General features: G+C 35.8%; 1 protein-coding gene across 1 annotated transcript in view; it reads right to left on the bottom strand.

Moving 5' to 3' along the window:
- Positions 1-4,320: 4,320 nt before the first annotated feature.
- The window catches only part of HS2ST1 (heparan sulfate 2-O-sulfotransferase 1), a 73,364-nt gene continuing 61,561 nt past the window's right edge, over positions 4,321-16,123 (bottom strand). The window contains exons 3-7 of the mRNA XM_051808260.1: positions 13,870-13,955; positions 10,168-10,306; positions 7,799-7,896; positions 6,580-6,737; positions 4,321-5,126 (exon numbers count right to left, since the gene is read on the bottom strand). Coding sequence (XP_051664220.1) covers positions 4,900-5,126; positions 6,580-6,737; positions 7,799-7,896; positions 10,168-10,306; positions 13,870-13,955 — 708 coding nt within the window. The 3' untranslated portion in view covers positions 4,321-4,899. The remainder of the gene's footprint in view (positions 5,127-6,579; positions 6,738-7,798; positions 7,897-10,167; positions 10,307-13,869; positions 13,956-16,123) is intronic.

Here is a 16,123-nt window from a genome sequence, read left to right as displayed (position 1 = left end):
GGCCTCAGAAATCCTAAACAGCAGCATACCCATGCTCACTGTATTTTCTTGTTTTAAGTGCTTGCTTACAAATGCAAATGACATTTCTAGTCCATTCAAGTTCTTATACCACTCTCAGCACAGCAGTAACTGAGGGTCTTCCCATACCAAGGCAATCAGTCGGGACATTTGTTCCCTCAGGCAGGGAAGCATGTATCAATTCACTGCTTTAATGCCACTTTCCTGTTTTCACAAATCTTGGCTTTAATATTAGGAACTTTCCATTGACACTTTCAGCACAGTGTATACTCCCTGCAAACTTATTACATATCTGCCTAGAGAGCCTAATGCAAATTCTAAAGGCCTATAAATATACTTGGTTATAGCTGTATGAAATTACTACAGACAAGCTACACTTCAGCTCACCCCTCCCCTCCAAAATCACAATAGCTGCCAACAAAGTTCAAAATACTGCATAACAACATCTTCCAGAAAAAAAGCATTCAATGTGAATGTGACATGCAAATATTAAGACAGGACACCAGACTTCTTTTCTTTCCCCTTCCCACTGGGTGTTTTATTTTATAGCATTTGCATTAGGTAATCAACTGAAACACTTCAACAACAGAAAGCTGGCAGCATAGTGAGGAAAAACGGAGATTATTTCTCAAACAGCCGTGACAAAATGGTTTCAAGTTGGAATAGTATTGCACAAACAAATCCGTTTACGGAGGGTGAGTGGGAGCAAGCATCTTCAACATGGATTGTGAGGAAAAAAGGCACTATTTAGCTGTGTATGTGTTTAAAAAGAAAAAAAAATCAAGGTGCACAATGCATGTTTTTCAAAATTACATTCAGTACTGCATTAGAAATGCTCACAAACCTGTCTCTTTTACAGAAGGTATGGAAAGCTGCTGATGTAAGTATCAGACAGTATAAGTGTATGAACATTTATAACTATGCTCCAGAAAAGTCTCAGGAAGAGGGCTCTTTCTATAAATACTGCTGCAAAGGTTACACAGTTGCATAGGCTTACAGTAAAGGAAGCACCCATCCAACTAAGCAGCCTTACACTTTTCTTAAGTTTAATCTCTAGTAGTCATAAAACATGCTCTAATTTTGAAGAGCTAAATTGGCAGTGCACTTGAATCAGGCTTTTGCACTGACTGCTTAAGCAGCACAGTTCAGACAGAATCATCCACACACCTTTCTGTCACATACACCTTTAGCAGGTAAGCTTAATGGAAAATTTTAACAGAATTATAACAGAAAATAACTGAATTTTCCCCGATTTAAAATAGAAGTGCTTTGAGACCATCAATAAGCTAAAGTTTGTTCCTGTAATGTAAAAATAGCTAGCTATCTTCAGAAAAACTAAATACCCAGAAAAGGCATTTCAAATGATCAGGATGGGTTGGTTCTTCGTCTCCTGTATTCTGTAACTATAAATTTTCATGCCTGTTTGAAAATTAAGCCATGATCAGCATAATAATAGAGAGCATGCTTGAAAATCCACCCAGAGCAAACAGGAATGTGCACAGAGGACAACTTGCACCCTAGCCTTGAGTCTGCTTATAGATGCAGTAACTAAATAAGAGTGAAATTCTTGTTGCATGGCTGCAGAATTATTATGGGAAGGAGCTAAAATCACCGTTGCTCTCCTGTCAACATTGTCCAGTGTATCACAAGTGCTCCAGACATGCTGTTGGGTAGGTAGTCAGCAGCACAGCTGGACCTTGTGCCACTGGGCTGACAGCAACAATTTCAACAGTTTTGCACAAAATCTGGGCAGTAATTTTGTACAGAAAGTACAGAACAGTGTAACAAAATCTACTCTCAACTACATATATATATATATGAGCATTTCAGCACCTTTCAAATGAACTTAGCCTTGCAAAAAGCCAATCTCGCTCCTCTGCGGAGTACAGCGACTTCCGTTAAAGATTCATGTTCAGGAGGCTGCACAGTAGTTTGCTGATCATACAACCTGCAAAACCAAAAATTCATCTATTGCTGCTTTCCACTATGAGTCATTAAGGGAAAATATATAAGATAAATTATACTTACATACTGTAAAATATTTTTAATGGCAACAACTTGGATTCTTTTCATTTCCAAACAGAAGATAAATAGAGCAGATTATTAAAAATCTGTAAAGCTCTTTTTCCTAAACTGCCTTTTAGGAAATCCAAGTTTGATAGTTCTGAATTCAAAGGATTCTAAAAAGTTCACAGTTGACTTTAATGGTTGCACTAGATAAAAAAGTAGAGTCTTGGTTTCTTCTGTGTTCTACACATGATCACATTTTCAGAGTACATCTAGAATGAATACCTCTCCAACTGTAGCTAGCATTTTTAAAAAACACTCCTTGTTTGTCTCAACCTTGTCAGTTCACAGCAAAGAACAGGAAGTGATATCTGATTTAAAAAAAAGTGGTCTCTTACATGAACTATGAAAAATATATTGCCTTTTTAAAAGTAAAAAAAAAATTGCATTGTTCTATTATTTTTGTTATTGAAGACTCATAATTAAGAAATTCTAAATCCTGGAAGGAAAAAAAGAAACACAACTTTTAAAATTGCTTACAGAATAGAAGAGGTTTCTGTAGACCCTACTGAAATCACTACAAGTTTTACCTATTGTTTTCTTGTCAACACAGAAGCATTTATCTACATACCTATTTCATTACTTGGATGAATAGTTTTTATTTTCACTTAGTAAACTCTTCTGCTCTCTTAGAAGTCTCTTCTGAAAATTCTGAAGGATATGCAAGAAGGTAAACTGATCCAAATTATTCTGAGGGAAAACAAGATAGTCAAAATAAAATCTAACACAGAACTATCACCAAGTGGAAATCTTTCCTGGGATTATAAATATTCATTCTATTTCAAGAAAAATTACTGCTTTTAAACAAAAACTTTTAGATCTCCATTAGCTACTTTTTGTGTATGATTCCTCAGTTCCTTTCTTTAGCTAGGAAACATGTCTTCATGTGTGACCCTACACATCCTATATCCAAACACATTGGCATTATTATTGATGTCAACAGACAAGAACTAGAACAGGAAGTCTTATGCATGGTTCATGCTATATAAATGGTAAGCTATGAGAAGGAACTTCCCTGATTATTTGGAAAGAACAAAGAGAGATCTATTTTTAAAATTAGAAGGGAAAAATCTAAGAAAACAAAGAAACTGCAAGATGTACTTGATAGTCTCTCGTTATCCTCTCTGTAATTGGGCTGTTGCTTTTGGCTGCAGACATCCAGTTCACAGACCATTTTCCATTTCCTTTGTTTTCGTTACAAGAACAAGCTGGTTAAAGAAACTCCACTCTGCAATTTTAAACTAAGCCTTCAGCACCATCCCTTAGGAATTTAAATCTTTACCACCATTCCTTACTTTGTCTCCTCAGTGCCTTCCCCCATCAAACCCTGTGAAAAGCACTTTAAGAAAAGGCAGGTGTAAGATGTGTAAATACTCAGATCTTTAAGAAAATTCAATAGGAAACAATTTCTTGCAGTTCTCCACTGCCATTTGCTATAATGCAGTGGCCCCAAACATCTGTTCTCAAATTTCAATTTACTTCATCTACCAGGTGTTTCACACTGTTAATAATGGCAACTCACAAATTTACAACAGTCACTAAGGCAGTTACATAAATACAATTATGTCAATCAAGTTCACTGCATCTTTCTCAACCAGACTACACGACATTTTTCTTCTTGTTTTCTTACCCTAATAAAAGGATGAAGACTACATTTCTTCAAAGAGAATCCCTGGACAACATTCTAGTATTGAAGTCAGAGAGGTCACTGAAGTGTGTTTCAGCAATGTCCAGCAGTTAACTCAACCAGGAAATAGATGTGATGTTTTTCACTTCACACATAACAGAACTGGTGCAAAATCCCACTTTAAACTAGATACTTTAAACCTTTTGGTCCAAATACATAAAATAAGCAGTATTTACAGCATTTTACTCCTTTTGTAAATGCAATGCTTTAAAACATGTTATAAAGCACCTCAGTAAAAATATTCTACAGATAAAAGTATTGAAGTAGTAGGAAAACCCTAGCCATACCACAGCTCACTAATAGAGTCATAATATGGATTCACCAATACCTCAGTTTACAATTATTACAAAGAATCCATGGAGAAACTTACTGAATTTATGATTTTTATACCACTGTGTAAGGATCAACTAGAACTGCAGACAATACCAAATTTCTTTGTAGTTTTCCCAACCTCAGTCAGTGGTGGTGGACATAAAACAAAAAAACTCCACTGCTCTGATTCTTGAACTTTTTACAATATTAATGTGGAAATGACATTTTAACACTAATGAGTAGTTGTAATTTTTTAATAAAACCACATATATAAATATGGGCAATTCCAGCAGCAGCAGCATTTCTCAGCAGAAGATGATTAACCATCCCAATTAATATCATGTGACATGATTCACAAAAACAAAGCACAGATGTCAACCAGTTATTAAGACTACTCATACTGTATACAACCAAAATTTCCATGTTGAAAGCTGGGGAAAATGATTTCCTCTTCACAGAAGTATAAATGAAAATAAATTGCTCTGAAAATTAAAAAGAGCATCAACAGAAGCGTTTTGTGTTTATATTTTCAAATAGAACTGCTGTGTATTAATTGCTCCGAATTACAGTGTAGATTTCTTCAGGTTAAGGATATTGACTCCCACTGAAAGTATTAGTTAGATAAAAGAAATTAAGCTTTTGCTTCTGGATTACCAACACAGCCATATCCAAAGCCCTGGAGGTGATCCACAGCCCACTTTTCTCATATAAAGAAATGTCTTGGAGGTCTACAAGCAATCTAGTTTCCATGGCTGAGGACTAAGATGATGATGTGATCAAAGATTTAGGTCCATAAATCTAACAGTATAGCGTTCTTAGTTTGATTTAGGGTAAATCTTTTCATAGAAAAAGTTTTGAGCCAGAATATACAATTCTCCATCTTTTTCTCGAACTGCATGTGCTCTGACAAACTGAAATTGCTCCAGTGCAAATTCATAGAACTCATTCTCCATTTTCCAGATTTCAGACTGTTGTAGCTTGGCAATAGTTTCTTTAGTGGGAAGTTTTTTCTCAGTTGTTTTCCTAAGATGAGACTTCTTTCCTAAATGCAAAATGAAAGCAATAACTTCACTTTAAAGTTCACATGCTTAAAAAAATGTTTACAGTCCTTTTATTTACAGAGTTTTATACTCTCAGTGTGTTGATAAACTGCATCAGAAGTGACAGGTTTTAATCCAGAATGTATCAACATAACATGCAGGGTTGGAAAACTGCAGTCTCTCTCACTAAACGTTAATGAATTTTACATCCGTTCTTTCAATTTTTCCTCCTTACTCTAATAAACCCAAGGCATAAACATTCATTTAAGGAACAAGATTACTCCACATAATATACCTGGAGCGAGATTGGTCTTTCAAAATTAATTATTTAGATCTTAATCTGGTATCAAATGTTAAGAATTTTAGAAACTGCAGAACAAGAACTTCTTTCATACAGTCACAGAAACATTTAGGTTGGAAAAGAAGTTTAAGGTCATAGAGTTCAGCCACAAACCTAACACTGCCAAGTCCCACTAAACCATGTCCCTGAGTGCCACATCTACACATCTTCTAAACACCTCCAGGGATGTTTATATTCAATTCAGACTACAAAAAAAAAAAAAAAAAAGAAACAAAACAACCACTGCACTGGTGTAAGCCCTCTTTAGCTTTCCATGAAGGAGAAAAAAAATCCTGTTTTCATGTGATTTCAGCTGTCTATTTCTAATCAAAACATATAACCCCTACTAATGGCATTTAAAGCATTATTCTCCCATCTAAATAGGATACTATAGTCTTATCATAAATGATACATAAGCCACATCCCTGTTGCACAGAGTTCCTGAGACAAAGATGACTAATGATGACAAGATTTTCCCTAAAAAAGTGCTAACTGTTGTTTTGTAATAAACTTGTAAATACTACACATCTAGGCTCTATACATCAGACCCTTTTTCCCTCTATTTGTAGACAGAAGCTCTAAGAGGGACCTTTTCTTCATCAGAAGTTGCATGGTCAGCCCCTAGAAACTCAGCTACTGGCTATATTATGTCTTATTAGGAGCCCTGGAAGATAAACATGTACTTGGGTCTGCATCCCTCAGGCCTTACTGCTCAGCCAGCCAGGCTGCACTGAGCACAGTTAATTTCAGCAGGGCTTCTGAGGAAATGGAAATCTGCCACATCAGCCACTTTACAAAACTGAAGCCACTGCAAGACCTTAAAAAATGTTCTGTTAAATTTTTTTACATGCAGTGTTCCTACACAACTGTCTTTACCCCAAACTTAAATATTTACCATTTGCGTAAGGCAGGAAGATACTTGGGTTACCCTAAAAACAAATTACTGAGAATCTTTTAAAAGGAGTTTATGTCATTTGTAGGAGCATGAGCCAGCTGAGAGACAAAAGACTGGCACAGACTCAAAACTATTCATCGAACTTTAAAGAATTCACAATAAAAAGGCAATAAGAGGATGAAAAATCCACGGAATCCATGGATATCAACTATATAAATACCTGTCCGGTACAGTTCTGTGGCACCCCTGAAGAACCGGGGCAAAGCTGCCTCCAATAACATGATAAAGTCTTCAAGCTCTTCAGTAACTCCCACTAGGAAGTATTCATTAATCAGATTGTATTTGGCTTGTTCCAAAGCCCATCTGCTTCCCACATTCCTAAAATGACAGAGAACAATTACAGCAAGTTCTGATGGCAGCCAACAATCCTTGGTCCCTAGATAGAGATTACTTCACAACAGGACATTTGTATAGGAAAGGCAAGACTCATTCCAAGTTATAACCATTCCTAACTTCATTTCCCTTTCCAGTTTCTCTCGTCTGTGTTTTTATCTAAAAATGTGACTCTACTTAAAGAGGAGTCTCCACAAAAATACCCAATGTATGTATATGGTTAATGTCTCTACTAAGGCAATTTTTGGAGGATTTACATTTTCTCAGTGTTAATACTTGGACTCCACTTTCACATTAGAAATAAGAAGTATGATAAGAACACACTTTCCCTTTTGCATCTTCTTCCTTTCTCTCCTTCTCTACCTGGCCACAGTGTAGATAGGTCTGACCAACAGGCACTGAAAGGGGAGCTCCCAAGTGGCCATTTACTTTGCTTATGTTTGAAAGAACAGTACCTTTGATGAATAACTGCCCTTGATATCACTCAGAATATTTCCATTAATCTATGTTATTTTTGTTTTGGTTGCTAAAGAGTTTTTTTAAGTATGTGCCATTGTTATAAAACATGCTGCATTGACAGATGGACACTATTTGCTTTTGTTTCAATTTCTACTAAGTAGCATGGACTGCTGGATGCCTGATAAACGTTTAAGAAGATAAATTTATTCTGATCTCAATTATTTTATTCTCCCCAGAAACTTCAGGAGCTTGGACTAAAATATCTCCATTTGGAAAGAAAGATACTGTAGTCCGATATTAAAAAAATGTCAAGACTCCAAATCTGCAAAAATAATTTTTAAAATTGAAAACATATGTTTTCCCTCATAGCACTGCTGATATGGTATTCCAACATATTGCTTGTTTAAAAAACTGCAACACTGTTTCAGTAATTGCATCTTCAAAAGAAAACGCATTACTAAAGTACCCGCTGCTTCACTCTGTCCAGTCCCTCACACTTTCCCCAACTGTGTTACATATTCAAATTCATTAAAGTTTATATTTCAGCAATGATGTACTTGACTAACAAGCTACATCTATCTCCCTACCAGCATTCAGAGCTGTGGCCACAGAAGAATGGAATTTGAAGCCAAAGTTTCTCTGGAGCACAGTCGGAACCTCCAGCTGCCACACATTCATCAAAGGTCTGGAACAAAGACAAAATTGAGCTGAGCTTTAAAATCTCATATACATATCAAACATCTCAAACTGGCTAGTTGCTAAATGTAGTGGGGACAGAAAAACACAAGATATGAAAGAAAAAAAAAGTAGCCTTGCTTTCACAGTATTATTAGGATGACCTGTTTGTCTAAATTAAAATAGTATTTGGACAGTCTTTTATGGTTACAACTAATGAACAGTTGATCTTACCTGATACACATTGATACCCCTTGGATATAACCTTAGCAAAGGCTATTTGACAAAACTAGCACAGATAGTCAATAAGTGTTGGGTATAATTGTTTTCCCTTCTAAAAGAAGTCACTAAAGATACAGCATGAAATGCCATCAGGAATTGTGTGATACTGGAACAGCTGGATCTTTACAACATAGAACACTGTGCATTTTGTGTTTTAAATACTGTTCTATTATATTTTAAATATTATGACAAATAACTATCATTTCAGAGGCTAATTTGGTTTTGGCAATGAGAAGAACTAAAAGGAAGGTGTTCACTGCATAACAGAATATTCCATACAATACTGCTCTCTACATGGATACACAGCTGTAGCAATACAGTTTCAACTGCAGGAGCACGGTTACAATAAGAACTCTATCTGCATTGGAAACAATTTGTAAATTGTTATTGTGTCACCATAAAGTAAGTACTTATAATATTTCTAATCAAGATATAAGGCTTGTATCAAGGATAGATTAAAAAAATATTTAATAATAAGAGATCATATAGACAACTTTTTAGACTGTTTCTACTGTATAATTACAAGTTTCTGTCCAAAACAGCCATGTAGAAATATGTTTGCATAATTATTTGGGGTTAAGTAAAAGGACAACATCATTTGCTTCTATTTTGTGGTGAAGTTTCTGAGATGATCTGATAAATTTACTGATACTATGTCAAAGCGGGGAATAAATTGTGGTGCCTGGGTTCACAATGAACTTTGAGTTTAGAATACCTTGTACATGTCACACATCACAGATAAAAATGCAACTTAACTAGGAAAACAAGACACTGGTATGCTTTTCCTAGCATAATTCTCTAGATAAATTCTGCACTGATCCATCATGAGTACTGGGTAACTCCAACGTTACCTTAGAACTACGCTGTTAAATGCACCTCCAAATTAATGAAATGCAGTAGCTGAAGATGGCGCTAAACCCTAAATTAACACAGGAGCAGTTGGTTACCAACTGAAAAGAAAAGAGAAACTGTGTGCTCCCAATATTTAAAAAGCACTATTTGGAAGGGGGGTAGCACACAAAATGATTGGTCACATTTATTAGTTGTTATGGTGTTTATAGACTAAGCTCTATTTAGTATGATTTTTGCTTATTTTTTCAACGTCTCTTGGTATTCACACAGTGCAACACTAAACTGTCAACATTACAGAAAAATTGCATCAGCTTAAGAAAATATCATCACTGAAATTGTAAAAACTATTTGGTCCCATAAAGTACAAAATCTCACTACATTTTACAAAGGATTCCACACTGTTCTAACTATAGGTTGACAAACTATACTCATATAATTAATACCCTACTTTTCTTCCTGATTTAAAAACCCAAAGCAACATGCCCCAACAAATGTCTTACTGAAAACCATGACAGTGGATGTACAGATTCTTTCTGAAGTAAATATATTTTGGAGCCTACATGATGTTGCCATTCTAAAACTGTATTAGTAGTCAATGTTTGAATGTGCTAACCTGATCCTACAGCCACTTAAGGTAGACAGAGGAAGTATAGAAAAGTATGTATCACACTCCATAGTTTTCAGAAAGACTCTTTATAGAATTCCATTGCAATGTTTATGTTTTTAAAAAATAAAATAAATTGGGTTGCTAATTCTAAGAAAATAAACAACAAAGCCAAAGCATCAGCAGTTCTACAGCTTTTGTTGAAAAAATGTGTCTCAGTCTTCAATGAGAAGGGATGTAGCCTTCTTACATAGGAGGATAAGCTTAACTTGATACTTACAACTCTGGATACCTAAAACATTTTTTAATTTTATTTAATTTTTTTAACAAATTGCAAGATTAAGTGAATTTATAAGGGTACAAAGAACATACTCAGTGTCACGCTCTGCTCCATTATAGATGTGAAGAGGAGAACATAACTTCCAAATCCACCATTATCACCAAGGCTGATACAAGAACGATTCAGCTTTTATCAGGACATATTTTAAATTGTTTTCACACTAACTTTAGTAAGTACAACATGTATAATAAAGTGTACTTTACCTTTTTATCCCCCTGTTTTCGCCTCCGCAGCCCTGGTCTGTAATCATCTCCAAAGCGCAGAAAGTAATAATAAGAAACTAGTCGTTCTATAGGATCTCTTATGACATTTATGTAAATTGGTTTCTTTTTAACACCAAATCTAAAGTAAAAGAGGAAAAAAAAAATCTTTCAAAGGACAAAATCAAAGCTTCTCATCTAATACTTAAAAGCCTGCCTCTATTGACACAACTGAAATCTCTACACAAAACAAATGATACTGAGAGGAAGTTTAGTGATCACTTCTTTTCATACTCATATCCAGTGCATTACATGGATGTGAAAGTCAGTTCAATTTCAGTTTGCCTAAGATTATGATTTTAGAAGTTTTTTCTTATTAAAGAAACAAACAAAACTTACATATTTTCACACAAATAGATACTAAAAATGTTTACACAACCATCCTGCCTCTAGAAATGCCTCATTAGTTTAGCAGCCCCATATGTGTTTATAACAAGTATGAGGAAGTTTGATACTGAGTTCCTGCCCTTCTGAACTGGGCTTTGCAATGATGCAAGTGGTTTTCCTGGCAGCTCTCCAGTTGTCAGAAATATTAACAGCAGGAAGACAGAGCTCAGAGCCCATCAACCTGGGTTGAAGGTATATGGCTATGCTTATTAAATATAAGCATACAGACAGTATCTGTAACCATATTAATTTCACTATCTAAAAATATTAAATTTATCTTTAGACATTTACCCTAAGCAAATTTTTATCTACTGTAGTACAAACAGGAAGCCTGATGAAATCAGGTGGTAAGCTCATAGGACACATGACAAAGATTTAAAACACCAAAACTGTTTTGTGCAAATGCTACCTTTCAATGATCTATATTCAGGTCAGTTTTACTTTTTCTTCCATTTGAGACATCATTGTGGCAAATAATTATGGTATCCAAACATTAAAGAGTTTATATCACAATGGAAATTGCAGGTGTGTCAAGTACCCTGAAATAAAGCTAGAAGTTGGAAAAAAAGTTCTGTTCCCATGCAAACTGGAAAAATGTTCTGCATTGACAGAGGGCCATTCAAGCCTCCTAGCTTAGCTAAAACAGAGAGCACTCATAGTTTCAAGATGCAGTACCACTATTGTCAGAGGGGTACTCTGTAAACTTTACTACCAGATACTGCGCATATGAGGAATCTTAAGTTTAAAAGCTGAAGAACAGAAACAGAATAAGCAGCAGAAAGAAGAAAGTTAGAAAAAAACCCAAATAACAGGCATTACTTTGGCAAAAGACCAGCACTAGAGACAGAGAAATTGCTAAAGGCTACAGAAAGAGCAATTGATTCTCCAATGTTGCCAGCAGAGTACCAATGAGTCAGACTGGAGCTTTCAAAGGCGGCATTGCTGACATCTGTCTGCATGCCAGCTCCTGCTTCCCAAAGTCTGCAAAACAGAGTGTGTGAACATTTCAACCATTTTGATGCAAAGTCCAGACTTTGAACTGCACCCTCTTTGAGGTCCACTGAAGTGCACGAGAATGCCCGTGTGTCTCCTTCCACAGACTACTGCAAATGCTGAGAAAGCTGTAACAGACCATTTGATGTAGCAGCAGCCTCAACCAATAAATAATATGTATCCATGGGTTAAATAAAGATGTTGAAGTCCTTAGAAATGCTTGTGCTGGACTGGACATTCATATGGATTTGCAGATGAGCTTGCAGAACTAGCTACAGTTACAGTAACGTAAGCCACTTACTACTGCAACTTTATTAAATATGATAATGAATTGGCAATTGCATTTTCAAAGAACCTTTTTTCCAACTACTTACCAGAGAAAATAGGAATAAGAGTGGATGAGAAATTAAAAAAAAAAAGGGGGGGGAATTTAAACTTTTGTTACTGTAATTTCTACGTGGATGGATTATGTTAACCTGTCCTCAACACTTCAAGTCATCCACGGAACCCAGTACTTTAAGATTCAGCATAATTTAAGAGGTACTTCTGATATTTGACAGAGGACCTGAGTCTGATGTTCATGTATAAGGAGACATTGACTTTTCTGAAATATTTTACACTTCTTAACTACAAGAATGTTCATTACAAGAACATACCTCACAGCCTTAAAGGTGTGGGCCTTGCCAAGCACAACCAGCGTATTCAAGATATTATTTTAATAATGAAAACCCAAAGTATGAGAAAGCAAGCTGTTGTGGGAAAAAAATAAATCACTTAGGTGAAAGGATAACAAACAACAAAGACAAGGATAACACAGTCCTGAAGGGAAGATGCAGATGAAAGAAATCTCTGAAATTGCTTAGATGCTTTCTAGATGTAAAATAATTATTTTAGTTTTAGAAATTCCAGTATCTGAAAATGTTTTCAGCTTTATGAAGTAAGTAACGAATAAAATAACATTCAGCTTTGCTGCTCCAGAAAGCTATTACTCAGTTCAAGCATTTATTAATGTTGAAGCATTTTAACTTTAAAAAGGCAGAAAGGAAACTAATGAAATTCGATATATTTTATTTGATTGATTGACCTGCAAGTAAGACTTTTTGCCTGTTACTTTTTGTAAACTCCAAGCTTTTACTTGGTGCCATTGGTCATTTTCAGCTACTACTGTAGCTTTTAGCATTTTCTATTCTATAATACACTGTATAGGGAATCTATGAAGGTCTCACTCCCCCATCTCATTCTTTGTAATAAAGAGCTCAAATTAAAAATCAGTGTACATGACAGAATGAATAATTCAAACGAATGACTAAACAAAAGGAATTACTACATACAAAAAAAGAATTTCATTAAATAATTAATATGCACAGAAACATAACACTGAGGACTGACTGTCGGCAAGAGGTAAAAGTAGTGGGTTACTATCGTTTGTGCAGTTGAATATAATGAGATCTGAAAATTCCACTTTCAATTTTAAACCATTTTCCACATGCTCCGAATTCAAGACGAAGCACTGCCTAGTAAGCATCTTAAGCAAAACTGACTTGTCAGTTCAAGGGGAGGTTTCATAAGACTGAGCTACGAAGGATCACTGCTTTAGATCCAGAAGCAAAAATAAGACAAGAAAAGAAACATATGAAAGTGGGAATACAGATACGATCCTGAACCTTTGAAGTCAGTGGGAGGATTTTTACCTCATTTTATTTTAAATTAATTTTAGAAGTAGCAGGATTTAACTCCACAAGAATTATTTCAGTGCTTTTTTACAGGAAATCAATTATTATAAGCCAGAAAACTACTTTAAAGTATAACTTTTCAGATTCCGATAAAGTGTAAAGGGATACTACGTTAGAGAAGAACTACATAACTTAAGAGGTAGGTGGTATTACCCTTTATTTACCCATAATTACCTATTATGAAACATTTTTGAGAATAGATATGTTAAACTTCCCCAGATGGGAAGACAATCCCAAGACAGAACTGCCAGCTTTCAGAGAAAAGCCATGATTTTCAGCACAACAAGCTTGCAATACAGACACGGAATACTAATCCCAGTATATAAATATTTCTTAAATGAGATTCGGCTACATTTTGTCATGCAAGAAGACAAGAGCAAACGGCGAAAATCAACCCCGAATATCGCCCATCATGGGAATGTCAGTGTGTGGATTTTTACCAAACTGCAGTTCCCAGGCTTTCACCACTAGAGGGCACTGAGAGCCCGGTCGGAGCCTACTCTGCTCCACGGAAACCTCCCAGGGAACGTACTTGGCAAAGTCCAGGTAAGATATATGGCCATGGTAAAATCCTGGCTTCATTTCCTTCCAGGAAGTCACGTTCTTCACAAATCGGACCTGCAAAAGTAGACAGCAGAAAGTGTTTCTGCACTGCTGGAACACATTACGCTTTCCCATACATGGTGTTTCCTGGTTTCTAAGTAAAATCTTATAATGCATTAGAAAGAAAAAGTCTATTTTGAATATTACCAAAAAGTGCCAGCTGATTTTAGATCATCACAATTTAATGATCAGAAACTAAACAAATGCAGAATAGAGCAATCAGAAGGGCAATTGAAGGAAAGGTATCACAAAAACATCCGCAAGACAAACATTTATATTTTTGTCAGTACGTTTTATTTGTAATTTGAAAGGAATGCGGAATTCCTTCAGCAGAAATGCACATACATCTTTGATAGAATTGTCTGATCCGTATTTAATCCTTCAAATAAAAGTGTACCAGATTTACAAAAGCATGTCTTTAGACTTATTTCACTGGGACATAAGAAAAATCTGATGGTTCATTTGCTCCCCAACCCCACAGTGCAACGCACAAGCAATCCAGACATTTTATAAATGCATGCGGTGTAAATAAGGTCTATAGTTTACTATTTTGAATAGACACCTTAAACCTAACATTCCAGTGAAACTTTCATGTTAAATCATGAAGTAGCCTTTGCACAAGGGCTGATAAAGCAGTTTTTGGCAAACTTCACAAAAATAGGAATAGCTTTACATTTCAAAGAACAAAGTAAGATACAAGCCCCAAAACAGAGAGTGTGATCAAATTAAGTGGGACATGCAAATCCTGATAGAGCTTGGCTTTATTAGATGAACAGAATATTTTAACATCAAAGCATTTAACTGAAAGTTGTTTCAAAACTAGTGAATTGGATAATAAAGAAAGGATGATAAATTTGTACTGCCTGAGCTGTCTGACAATGATATGCAATTTCTGAGGCTAAGAATTAGAAGATAGTGTTCCCTGCACATCTACAATATCTTTTCTGTTATACAGTGAAATAGATAACCATGGAGATACTGAGGTGAGACAAGAGTCAAAAAAGGAAAGGCTGAGAGCTCAAGACAACACACTAACATTCTGTAAGGTCAAATGGATTGAGAATGTCCTGAAGCACGATATTTATTATTTATTATAACCTACCAATTGAGGATTTTAAGAGGCGAGACTAGCCTGCTGCTGTTTCTTCAAAGGTGCAAAACTCACAGTATAGGATTTAAGAGGTCAATAACCTGTACTTATTTCCTCAAACACTGGCTCTTAGACTCTCAGGTAAAAGAAATGTATGTTACTTTTTAATAACAGGCAACATTAACCTTTCCAGTGTTCAAATTTCACAGTCTGCAGCATTGCAAAATTTAAACCATGTATTGCACACGAAAATTGTGGCAAATCTACCTAAAAAGTACTGCACAATGTAATACAGTGGTGTTTCATAAACTGCACTGGCTTTCTGTCTGGTTTTGTGCACAGCACAAACTGATAATATGGGACTTTGAATCCAGTTGAACCAACATTACTGCTACTGAAACAAACCACACTTTCACTGACTGTACCTTTCAGAGATTAATGACAAGATAGTTTCAGTGGAGAGCCTCAGATATGAATATCTGTTTACCTGGGAAAGAAGTTTCCTAAATGTGTCATCCTCCCTTCCTTCACCCACAAAGCCCAAAATGTCATGGTTGGTCAATACAACTCCACAAGCAAACCTATGGTGTCCAGTGCAGTGTGCATGTTAAAGCACACTTTTCAGTTACGTTTCCATGAACAAACTTTCTGAAATTTAACACCATCCAGATTTCAGTTTCTAATGGACTACAACTAGACACAAAGAAATGCTAAGTACAAAATTCCAAGGTTTTTGTCTTAGATCCCCATGCCATCATCTGGCATCTGTTCCAGAAACAGTTAAAAAATCCTTTATTGTCTTTGTCTTACAATGTTGTTGTCTACTAAGGAAATAAATTTTACGAATACAGGATGGATGGTCTAGCCTCTAACACCAGTTAAGAGAAGGCTAGGAAGGTTTTATATGACAGCTGTGACATTTACATCCGCCTTAAGATGGACCAGCAACACACTGAGCCCCTGAGAACTAAAGCTTTTAACACCTATAACTAGCCTGCAGGCAAGAGATTTTTTTTCCTCCCACAGTTTGCAGCATTCCAAAAATCAGAATTGTTCCAGGTCACAGAGAGCCTAATGAGCCTGGATTCACACA

The sequence above is a fragment of the Manacus candei genome, unplaced genomic scaffold, assembly GCF_025592945.1.
Source record: "Manacus candei isolate 608988 ecotype Guabito, Panama unplaced genomic scaffold, ASM2559294v1 h1tg000005l, whole genome shotgun sequence".
In the NCBI taxonomy this organism is placed as follows: domain Eukaryota; kingdom Metazoa; phylum Chordata; class Aves; order Passeriformes; family Pipridae; genus Manacus; species Manacus candei.
Note: the sequence above shows the minus strand (reverse complement) of the source record. Positions and strands in the feature narration are given on the sequence as shown.